Source organism: Engystomops pustulosus, chromosome 9 (genome assembly GCF_040894005.1).
Source record: "Engystomops pustulosus chromosome 9, aEngPut4.maternal, whole genome shotgun sequence".
Lineage (NCBI taxonomy): Eukaryota > Metazoa > Chordata > Amphibia > Anura > Leptodactylidae > Engystomops > Engystomops pustulosus.
This window is the reverse complement of record NC_092419.1, coordinates 28,406,336-28,418,734: the sequence shown is the minus strand read 5'-3', so window position 1 is coordinate 28,418,734 and position 12,399 is coordinate 28,406,336. Positions and strand designations below refer to the sequence as shown.

Genomic DNA, 12,399 nt, shown 5'->3' with positions numbered 1-12,399 from the left:
GTGATTTGTTTCACTGTCACAGACTCACGACACACATAAGTATACGCACAGATAGACATCACACCATACTGCATTGTGATAATAGGTCTTACATTGCACCATTGAGTAAATCTGACATATCTAGGAATAGACTGTGAACATAGTAATGATACTCCTAGTTTACACACGGTTTACTATTTAAACTAGAAATTATATAAATAACCCAATCCAAATGATACTGTCCAAAAATTGGTAGAATATGAGATTGTCTGTACTAACCATTCATTTCTCAGGTGTATAAAAATTTTGCCGACACCATTGTTGTTATTTGCACTAGATTTTACGTCCTGTAATAATTTTTTTTATGTTGATTTCTTTAAATTTGTATTCCCATCTCAGAACTATTTGTCTTAAAGGCCTGGTAGGTGTTCACCCATCAGGTGAACAGAGGTGTGACTGATCCCGTGACTAGGTGTCATAGGCACTTTATGCGCCCATCTTAGAAAAAATGGGTCACACCCTATGGTTACGTCTACAGCTGAAAATGTTTTTGATAGTCTCCAACATTTTCCACTTGGACTTTGCCAATTATACTTAACTTTTTTGAGAGATCTATGCTGACTGTCATAGGTTTGGGGGGGGGGCTAATTAATAGATATTTTGGGCAGTTTTATAAAAACTGTAAAAAAGAAAACATTTTGTTAAAAAAAAAATACATACAAAGCCACACATTGGGTACCAAGCTGATGTTTTCCATACTGTTATTATAATCTGCAGCTGGCGATGACACTTTATTGGTAATTATCACAATTAACTATTTATAGGACTTGTTTTGCCAGCCAGGAATGTGGATATACAAACATGACCCATTTCAGCAGGGAAGCGATTGTTTTTGGCTGGTGTTTCCCACACATTTCAGCACTTATATGAGGCCTCCATAAAAGGTTCCCTTTCAACAGCTTATTAATTGTAACCGGTTTAATTCAGTTTGAGAACAGGTTGGGCTCTGTCTACACTGCGCTCATGGCTTCTGTTGGAGATCAGCCATGACTTACCGGCCTTCTTTTGGCCTCCAGGGCAGGCTTATGTATATGTGTAATGTATGCAGGAACTTGTTCCTGACACATATGATGCATCATCTATGGAGGCAAAATTGAAAAGACAGTCCCAAACAAAATTATTGTAAGGACATTTATTCACTTTCCCCTATATGGACCACCTACAAGATCCCCCATGATGTATCCCTCATTGTTTGGGTTAGTTCCATCTTTTTAATTCTGCCTTTGTAGATAGTGTTTTGCTTATATCATAAATGACTCAATACAATCTACAACTTCATCCACTCAGGTATCATTGCCACTTGAACTTTGCCTGTATTCGTGGTAGATGGGCCGCCCTGTTACCGATTCTTAATTCGGGTTGGCGTCATGCAAAGGATAGCTAGTTTACAGTGAGACAACGTCTAAAATAATAGTTGAAATAGTGAATATGTAGGGCAACTTACCTAGGGACAATGAATCAAAACCAATCAGAAATACGCCCTTGTACGTAAGGACCTTACACAAGCTGCATGGTAATCTCCCTCTTTTGGTAGGTACTCATGTCAAGATCAAGAGCGTGTCTGGCTTTTGGTCCTGATGTACACCTCCATACGCAGTGGGTATACATCTCGTCTCTATAAATTCTGGGTTTCAGATTTTTGGCCAATTCCCAGTAACCTGTCCTGGATATGGATTCATTACAAGAACCAGAAGTGGGTTCAACTTATTCCAGAGAACTTTAAATAGAACAAGTGGTGGCAAAAGGCCCAGATCCTAAGAGTTGTTTCTTTCCTTCCAATGATATTCAGGCAAAGGATATATGGGACACTGATCTATCGCACGTAGCAACCAAGGAACATTTATTGAGTACAACATATTTCATTTCATGTACGCTATATATATATATACACTGGCGTAACTAGAAGCTGGTGGGCCCCAGTGCAAAGTCTGTGCCAGACCCCAGACTATAATGTATGGTTTATAGGAATAGTCTTCTCATATGGGAAAGTGACACCATAAGGGCCCCCTTAACCTCTTAGGCCCAGGTCCGATCGCAACCTCTGCACCCCCTAAAGTTACGCCCCTGTATATATATATTGGTAACTGGGTAACGTGACATATAATAATTACCTCAGATTTAGGGGCCAAAGCCAAATAAGTTGCCTATGGGTGCAGCTAGATGTCAGTCAGGCTGATAGCAAAGTTCAGATGCGCACGGATATGATGAAAATATATACAGTGCCAAGATATTCTCACTGCTGCTTATCTCCCCTTTACTGTGGGAAGAATATGAATGTATAAATGGAAGGTTATAAAGGCTATTGTGCTAAAAAAGTGTTTTATAAAGGTTACTTAGGTCCCTTTTACTGAAATGTTGCAGAAATTGTCAGTCCAGAGTGTTATTGAGTGAAAAACAGATGATTTTTATTAGATTTCAATCCTTTTTCTGTCAGAAATATACGCTCAGTGTATACTAAAGACGTGATGTGAACCCAGCTCTAGCGAAGCTGTGGTACAATTACAGAGCTACCAAATTTATATAGGTTTTATCATATTTTAAAAGATTTTTAAAAATGAAAAGCTTTGTCCAGAAAAAACGTGCGTGTGGAAAGCACTCGTGTGAAAGGGAATTTATGGTCTATCCTATAGGCAGTGGTTATCTCCATTGATATATATGAATGTCCTGTATCCATACAATAACCAAAGGGAAGACACATTAATTGTGTTATGACTGGAAGTTAGATGATACAACCCATTTGGTGATCAAAATTTGGTTTTACTGAACTCTAGGTTAGTTATAGGGATTAGGTCGAACCCAGATGTGACATGATTTGCAGTGCAGATTACGCACCGCATCCTTCATCTACAGTACAATGCATGTGGATGGGGTTATCATGGGGATGAAATAATTCTTTGTAATGCATAAGGATAACATCCATGCCAAATATTCATAAAAAGCCACATCACACTTGCAGATTTTTACCTCAGATTTACCTCAGAGTCATCCGCCACTTGTAGATTTACCTTACTAGGGATACTACACATTATGACCATTGAAGCAGTTTATGAACTCTTATTGTTAACTTTTAAAAACTTTACAGCAGATTTCGCATGAAATGTGTGAACACACCATTAATAGGATCTACTAATATAAGCAATGGACATCCCCTTTAAATCAAAGGCTTGAATTTGGAAACAAAGCAGGGACGCCATTATCTCTTAATGTCTTCATTCACGTTTTTGGGTTTTTTATCGACTCTTAATCTAGATGCACTGTATTTTTCCTTGAATGTCAGCTTTGCTTTGTGTTTTCTCACACATGCTGCCATATATTTTTACCTGTGAATGTAAGTGCCACGTTGCCAATCACCAAAAACCAATCCCCGAGGATTTAGTTTACATGATATCTGAATGGATTTTACGCCATGTCGGCTAAATATCTATGCACACAATAGTGTTTTTAATTTTATATCTATATATATATTTATTTTGATATATAGATATATATAGATATAGGAAATTCAGATGTAATATATTTTATTTATGTTTTGTTACTACCAAGGTTATGTATATATGCATATTGTATATATGACTGTATATATTTGGAAGGAAGCGACCATTTGTGTGTATAGGACGTAAAGATTTGGCGAATGCGTGTTTGTCTTAGATGTTTGTATTTATAGATATTGTGTGAATTTACGCGGTGAATAAAGATGAAAAATTATACAGAGTCACAAGTGCGTCTTGTTTTCTTAACCCCCCTGTTCTTGCGTAGGTTTTCAGAGGATGAAAATAAGCGGTTGCTGTAGTTTCATAGATGAACAGTAGGTGGTGTCTGGGGCTAGTAATTAAACATAGGTGTGTACGCTATTATACATGTGTATGGTTTGGCAGGTAGTTATTACACATACATGTCAGATGTCATCTGTCAAGGGCAATCACCCAGCTGCCATGGTTAGAGATGAGCGGATAAACCCGCCCTGGCGTTGACAGATTTACTGTTTTTGAGAATATATTTTAGCATGTGGAATCCCTAAATTTAGACATCAATTACATGTACAGGTCTTTATTTCACGTGTCATGTTCATGGCATTACCTACCTACCTGTCATGACCTCATGGAACCCTCAGTTTTGTTCTTTTGTAATAATAATAATTCACATAATATATATATATTTCTTTATAATAATTCCTTTATTTATGTTCCTTACACACACAGATTACGCAGTGCTACACAGAGCTTGCCAAATCAGTCTTCTGGCCTATCTCATCTCCTCAACCACATATGTCCTAAATTTCATCCACTGAATTAAAACATAAAGAGGTAGCATGGGTGATTCATCCTTGGTGCCTAAGTGGTCTAAATGCCATATAGCAGTGGTGCGAACCTATGGCACGGGTGCCAGAGGTGGCACTCGGAGCCCTCTTTTTGGGCACCCAGGCCATCAATGTAGCACTCTACATAGAACTCAATCATCCTGCAGTCCCAGGCGACTCAATAAATGCTGCTCTCAGTGATATTTTAAAGCAACACATTCTTGATTGCTTGGGACTGCAGGAAGTAGAACATGTGCAAAGGGGAGGATTATTTTAAGAGCTCCTCTAGGCTTCTTCCTGTTCAGGGGGACCATAGTGAGATGCTACAATATTAGTCCAAATTTGCCCTTCTTCTTTCAACTGTTTTGTTGTCCTCTAGAGGCCGATATTATTAAAAGTTGTGGTAGAACAGGTAGCAAAAATAACTACTTAAATTGCCGTGCTGGCACTTTGCAATAAATAAGTGTGTTTTGGTTGTAGTTCGGGCACCCGGTCTCTAAAAGATTCACCATCACTGTCATATAGGAACAGAGCAATATCATAAAAAACTAATAGAAAGACTCTGTATGACCTGCAGGTTGACTGCAACTTACAGGACCATGGATGACTCTGAGTCTGGGTCTTCACACAACGGGCCAGATTTATCAAGCTGTTTGAAAGTCAGGATATTTCTAGTTGCCCATGGCAACCAATCACAGCTCAGCTTTCATTTTACCAGTGCTCATGAATATTTTAAAGGGGAGCTGTGATTGGTTGCCATGGGCAACTAGAAATATTCTGACTTTCAGACAGCTTGATAAATCTGCCCCACTGTTCAATCCAGGAAATATGGCCGATATGAGTTCCATAAATCAAGGACTGAACATGGCTGTCTACAACCAGCGTCCTCCAGAATCATTATACAAGGTTTTGCATTGGCACCTAAGGGGCTTCTAAAATAATGAATCTGACAATTCAGAACAGTCATAAGATTATTACAAGGAAATGCATTGCCGCCACCTAGTGGTAACAAATCATTACATCAGCTTATATGTATATACTTCTCTACTTATATATAAAGAGATAGAGTAAGATAGAAATTAGTACTTAAGCCGCTGGTTCTGTACTCATCCCTCAAAACATGGTGGTGGAACTATATTTTATATATTTTCCTGGATAATTTTACTCTGGAATGATGGTGGTAGGTGCTCAGAGGTAAGTGATCTAGGATTATAGGATGTAAGTGCAGCACTGGAGTATAATAAAAGCTGTAACTCATGATAAGTATGCAGTAGTATCATCTTCATTATAACAAATATACAACCAAATGTTAAAATAACCTCTTTAATATATGTAACTGGAAGCAATACAAATAGATTTGTTTCTTAATCGTCATCCTCCTCTTCCTCCTCCTCTTCTTCCTCCTCAGCCTCTTCAGCAGCAGCGGCAGCTTCTTCTTGTGCAGCCTTCAGAGCATTCTCCTCCTCCACCGTGGCATCTACTCCTTCACTGATCTCCGGCCCGCTTGGGTACTCTGGCTGGGGCGGGGGAAGTGCAGGGGGGCTGTATCCTTCAGGACTGTACTTTATGCCCCAACCAAAGTAGACGTTCTCAAATTTCCTGCAAATGATCAAATCAAGGGAGACATGTAAAAACTGCAAGTAAAGCCAGTCTTACCCCTTAAAGGGATATTCCCAGTAACATTTACCATTCCTTCTGTGGGTGAGATATAAGTATTTGGTTAATTAAAGTGGTTGTTCACTTATAGCAAATAATTTATATTGTTTATGTAATGTTATACAATTCAAATATAGTTCTGTATCAACTCCTTACAGTTTTCTAGATCTCTGCTTGTCATTCTATAGGAAGCTTCATCTAATGGATAAAAACAGGTCCCTGGACATGTGATGTCACACAGGTGCACGGCTCGTTATATCACAGAGAGAAATCAGAGCTGTGTGATAGAAAGTGAAGTGCACCTGTGTGACATCACATGACCAGGGATATAAAGAGCAGTGCACCTGTGTGACATCACATGACCAGGGATATAAAGAGCAGTGCACCTGTGTGACATCACATGACCAGGGATATAACGTGCCGTGCACCTTTGTGACATCACATGACTAGGGATATAACGAGCCGTGCACCTGTGTGACATCACATGAGTAGGGATATAACAAGCCGTGCACCTGTGTGCCATCACATGACCAGGTATATAAAGAGCCATGCGCCTGTGTGACATCACATGGCCAGGAATATAACGAGCCATGTACCAGTGTGACATCACATGACCAGGGATATAATGAGCTGTGCACCTGTGTGACATCACATGACCAGGGATATAACGAGCCGTGCACCTGTGTGACATCAAATGACCAGGGATATAACGAGCCGTGCACCTATGTGACATCACATGACCAGGGATATAACGAGCCGTGCACCTATGTGACATCACATGACCAGGGATATAATGAGCCGTGCACCTATGTGACATCACATGACCAGGGATATAACGAGCCGTGCACCTATGTGACATCACATGACCAGGTATATAACGAGCCGTGCACCTGTGTGACATCACATGACCAGGGATATAACGAGCCGTGCACCTGTGTGACATCACTTGACCAGGAACTGGTATTTATCCAGAGGAAATAAACAGTAAAGCTTCCTATAGAATGACAGCAATGAAATCTAGAAATCTGTGAGGAATTGATACAGAAAGTATATTGGAAAATTGTATAACTTTTCACTACACAAAGATGATCAATTATTTGCTGAAAGTGGACAACCCCTTTAAGATCCAACTTCAAAGACTCTCAGCTATCATAACAAGTGGGGGGCAAAGATATTACCCTTGCTTCTTTCTCTTTTATGGAATTGATGGAAATAGTCTCTGTCAGTCACACATGAGGGATAGGTCATACATGCGCATTACTGCCTGATTCACAGAGGGGGCTTGGAGACCCACAAAATATCAGTGGTGCCTCATATTCTACCTCTTCATTGTCATCAAGGTTTTTAGGAAAGAAAGAGACCAATGACGTACTTGGAGCTGGCAATGGTGAAGGCTCCAGGCCACAAGTTAGAGCGGAGGACAGCGAGGGCATACTGAGGAATGTGCGTGGAGGAGAGGTAAGCCGTCCATGGAGGAGTGTTGTTGATTTCTGGGATAAAAAGAAGATAATGTCAGTATTGAAAATTTATCAAAGGCAGAGGAAGACATCCAAGGCAAGAGTGGGCTAAGAGTAGTCAAAAAGATGGACCCGCTGATAGATCACCAACCCGATCTTGGGTCCAATTTGACATTGTTAGCCAATCCTTAATAAGCCAGCAATTCTCTTTAGATGCCCCCAGCACTCCTAAATGGGTGCACAAGCAGATGAGGCCACTCCCTGTGTGCACTTAGAAGCTAATTAACAAAAAACGAAATTACATCTAAAATCTATCAGTCTCCCTACGCAATGCCGGCTTTTGATGTGGAGTGATTTAGAAGCTGATAGATCCCTTTAAATCTCTAGTCACATATAGGTTTTGATGGCAATCATGTAGAATTATTAGATGGCATTAATAATGTTACCTGCATCTTCTGAGAGTGGGGTGAGGAGTGGTGGCCCCACTTCAGGTTCTGGTTCCTCTTCATCTTCCTTCTCTTCCTCTTCTCCTTCCTCTTCTTCCATTTCCTCCTCTGATTTCACAGCCGTATTGAGCCAAACACAACGCCCCTGATGGAGGAGAAATAAAATTTAATGGGGCTGAGCCTAAAGTCTTCCTACATATCAGTGGCTGGTAGTCTTCTCACCTGCGGTAGAATATGCTGGACATGATGGACCCAGCTAGACAAGTTCTCAACCAAGTCTGTCACTGGGATGCCTTCAAATTCTAGGTTCTCCTCATAGGTATCCCTTGTTGCCCCTTCCTCTTCTTCTTCGCCTTCTTCTTCTCCAAACTGGTAGTAGCCCAGGGGACTGACATGGGTTCCTGCAGAGATTCGGGCAATCTGCGCACGCAGGAGGTTAGCTTCTGTTCCTGGAAATGGGGGGTAGGTGATAACTGGGGCATCAAGGTTTCCAGTGAAGAGACGCCGGATCTGTAGTCAAAGATTGATGAGATATGACAGATACAGACACTAGAAGGGACATTACTGGAGATGACACAATCTCTTACAATCTGACCTTTCGTGCGGCCGTGATCTGTGCCGGTGTCACTGGTGGAAGTCTGATCCATTCCGCTCCAGCTTCAGTACTTACAAAGTACACATATTTATTGGTTCCTGTACCGTTCTCCTCCTTTGGTACCACAGGTGGCGGACGGTGAGTAGATTTAGGGGGCAAATCTTCTGCCTCTTCTTTTTCCTCATCATCTTCCTCTTCCTCCGCTGTTTCCTTCTCTTCTTCTTCTGCATCCTCCTCCGCCTCTTCATCTTCCCCTTCTCTAAACTGTACCTCAGCTACTAAATAACTACCAGCCGTACCAAGGATCTTGCCCCAGAAGCGGCAGTACTGCAGAGGGCGGGTGTCGGTGAGTCGTTTCATGGCCAGGGCTATGTGTACCGTCTCATCTTGTCCTAAGTTTACCCCTCCTTGTTGGAGAAGATGAGCAAGGTCATAGAGGTTAGGAAGAGGCGAGTCTGTCTACGAAAGAAAATAGAAAGGTGAGTATTAGAAATCTTGGATAACATTCCTAGTTACAGTTCCTAAGTAACAGGAATTAAAGGGGTGTTCTCATTGCTCATATTTATGGATTTTTCACACGATATGATATAAAGATCCCGGGAAATGTTATAGGAACCTCTGATCGATGTAAAAGGACCTGCCATCTCTTAATTCATAGCAGTCCATAGGATAGAGACCCCCCAATCCCAATATAGGTGCAGGTCCCAGAACTGGATGTAGAAATGTTATAAATGTCCAATATGTGAATACAGAATAACATGTGCTCTGAGAAGTATTCAATAATATACTTATTGTATTATGGTAAGCTAAAATATGGTTAAATAAGCTTTAGGGTTGTCCATTGTGTTCAGAGAAGTTTAACATTTTGCTTTAGAGCAGCCACTACAAGGGGATTGTGGTATTACACCATCAAAGTAAACCATGAATGAACTAGGGGCATTTACTCATAGACCAAGGTACCATGACTGTGCTAATTGTCTTATATTTGCTATCCATGGCCTCCTTCCTTCTAAAATCAAATTTTAAAATCATGTGTTACCAGAGCCCCTCCGTGCTGCAGCTTCACAGAGCAAGAGCACTTCCCCCTCCAAGTGCCTACTCTAATATCTTGGCAGAAGAGAAAGTTTCAGGACACAGAGGAAGGGAGGGAGTGCTCTTGCACAGTGTAACAGCCTGTGAAGCTACAGGACAGAGGTTCTCTGGTAACACCCCCCAGAGCCCTACTGGCTAGTTAGCATATAAATTGATTTCAGAAGGAAGGAGGCCATACCACAGTCACAGTGCCTGAATCTCTTTGTAATCTAACACCAAAATCTAGATAAACTATAAAAATAGTTTATCTAGATTTTGGTGTTAGATTTTCTTTGAAGAGTTTTTCTGGGAATTTTTGGAAAAACTTCCTGGGGCTTGGTGCCAAAAAATAAAATTATAACATATAGGAGACCCAATGATCGAACGGGGAGCTACAGCAAGGTAAGTAAACTCTATAGTTTACGTTGTCACATGCAATCACATGCAACTTGTGCTATGGGCTATTGTGCTATGTCGCCCCCTTGTGTCCTCACCATTTCTCCATCTCCTTCGGCCTCATCAGCTTCTGCCCCACGAGAGAACAGCGCGCGATGGGATTCTGCCTTGATGTACGTGGGAGGGTCTTCGGGGAGGTGTCTCAGCGCGTCGTGTCCTCTGTTCAGTCTAGACCAGTGCAGTTCTGCGCTCATCTGCTCCAGGGTCTCCAGAGCATTAGGGGGGCGCTCTGACAGGATCCGGGACAAGAGAGCTGAGAGGTGCTCATATCTGTGGAAGATACAGGGGGGTCACATATAATCTACTCACACTCCTTTAGTGCCCTGCGATGGATAATCTTGTCAAAATGAACAGGATCAGCAATAGTTAAGCAGTTTAACCCCTTTGGTCCCAAAGTCTAAAGCAATATGTAGGCAGTTACACACAAGAAAGTTCTCCCCTTGTCACCCCATTACGCATATGGGTTTGTCATTGGAACCAGAGCCCAATAATGGTGCCCGGATCCATCTAATAGGTAGGAGGTTGGGGGATAAAATTTTTGTAGGCCTTTTTTGGACTTTTCTTGGTGATCCATGATAGATTTATGCATAAAAATGACTGCAGGGAGGACATGGCCTAAAATGTGTAAGAAAGTAACTAAATTACATGTGCAGCCCCTCCATTCTGGAGATTCGTGGGATCCTAGAGGCCAGATGTGGCGCCATATCCTGGGGGTACACTATTTTGATTCTTTTGAGACAGGAAGAAAGTTCAGACTTCCTGACACCCAGCTTTCCTAGACCCCCAAAGGGTTAATCATTGCAGTTATTTAGAGTAGGGAGTGGGAGAGCTGGGTGACAACCCGTGTAGTGGCTGCTATGAGGTCCATAGTGGTTGTCAGACAGCTGAGGAGCAGTTCTCAGTTGTAACCAATCAGATTCCAGCTCTCATTTTCCTCAGACCCTGTAGAAAAATAAAGCTGCGATCTGATTGGTCGGTATGGGCAGCTCGTTTTATTTAATTTGTTTAGGTTTACGACCTAATATTTTATATTTTGTGTTATGATCCAGCATGCCCGATCCAGGCACCCCCAGCACTTACAGGCTGACTCCGGACGGCCCCGCTTGCAATAGATAGGCTTTGGCATATTTGATCTGCAGCTCCCGGGGATCTGGAGCGATCTCGGTCGGGCTCTCCGCCATCCTCAGCGATCCTTACAGCCTCTATGAGCGTCCTGTCTCTCTCTGCGTCTCACGTTGTTGGGGGATACCGCTGACACTGTATACTGTTGCTAGGCGATGAAGCGACACTTCCGGATCACGTGACCGTGCGTGCAATGCATGCTGGTAGTTGTAGTTTACAGGGAGAAGATCTGTTCTGGTCTAAATAGACATAAATCTGGGATGTGAGGTGTCTGGCCCATATTATTATAATGTATAGTACATCACATTCACATAATGTATAGTACATCACATAATGTATAGTATATCACATTCACATAATGTATAGTACATCACATAATGTATAGCACATCACATAATGTATAGTACAGCACAATCACATAATGTATAGTACAGCACATTCACTTGCACAGTGGCGTAACTAGAAGCTGATGGGCCCCAGTGCAAAGTCTGAGCCAGGCCTCCGAATATAATGTATGGTTTATAGTAATAGTCTTCTCTTATGGGAAAGTGACACCATAAGGGCCCCCTAAACCTCTTGAGCCATGGTGGGACCGCAACCTCTGCACCCCCTTAAGTTACACCCCTGCACTTGCAAGACCTTAAAGCCAAATCAACCGCTCATAGGGAAAACAATGTACACCACCATAATGTAAACAAATTATTGAAATTTATTGAGTCCGGTCCTGAGCACCCCCATTTATTTCAGGAGACTCCACTGCCGAGTCCATAATATTTTTGGTCAAAACGATGGTAGTACTTTTACTGATACCATCTTGACATCCACAAGTAAATTTGGTTTGACAAACACACTCCGTGGGCTTGTGGGATTTACTGGACCAAACCCAGAATCAACAAACTGAATTCAGTATATCAGTTCGGTGATTCTAGGTTTGGCCTGGTAAATCCTGCAAGCTTTGTCGGACCAAAGGCGCTCATGGGCAGATTTAATCATTTCTAATTTTTTTTTTCACTTTAAAACTGTTGGCACTGAATTGTTGGGCACAATATGAAGGGGAGCTGCTGGGGGCAAAATATAAGGGGAACTGCTGGGGGGGGGCACATTATGGGGTTTAGTGGGCACTAGTGTCAGCAGTGTCACTTAAAGACCTGTCATGCAAATTAACCCACCCAAAATAAAGACTTAATTAAAAAACTATGATTAAAAGGCATTGCCCAAAGCAGGGGTCAGGAACCTTTTTGGCTGAGAGAGCCATGAACG

The 12,399-nt window shown here is 41.8% G+C and overlaps 1 protein-coding gene across 1 annotated transcript; it reads right to left on the bottom strand.

The window, feature by feature from the left end:
* Positions 1-5,643: 5,643 nt before the first annotated feature.
* Positions 5,644-11,333, bottom strand: RSPH6A (radial spoke head 6 homolog A). Its single transcript, XM_072123598.1, has 7 exons — positions 11,098-11,333; positions 10,056-10,287; positions 8,491-8,949; positions 8,118-8,405; positions 7,896-8,040; positions 7,365-7,482; positions 5,644-5,935 (listed from the first exon to the last, which is right to left on the bottom strand). The coding sequence occupies exons 1-7, from the start codon at positions 11,196-11,198 to the stop codon at positions 5,701-5,703; spliced, it is 1,578 nt and encodes a 525-aa protein (XP_071979699.1). The 5' UTR covers positions 11,199-11,333; the 3' UTR covers positions 5,644-5,700.
* Positions 11,334-12,399: the final 1,066 nt, after the last annotated feature.

What these genes read in the sequence shown, in the direction of transcription:
- RSPH6A (XM_072123598.1), bottom strand. Translation starts at nt 11,198, where the DNA reads ATGGCGGAGAGCCCGACCGAGATCGCTCCAGATCCCCGGGAGCTGCAG. An exon ending in CCCACTCTCAGAAGATGCAG is followed by an intron (nt 7,483 to 7,895) that starts GTAACATTATTA and finishes TTTTTATCCCAG; the next exon opens with AAATCAACAACACTCCTCCA. An exon ending in TTCACCATTGCCAGCTCCAA is followed by an intron (nt 5,936 to 7,364) that starts GTACGTCATTGG and finishes GATCATTTGCAG; the next exon opens with GAAATTTGAGAACGTCTACT.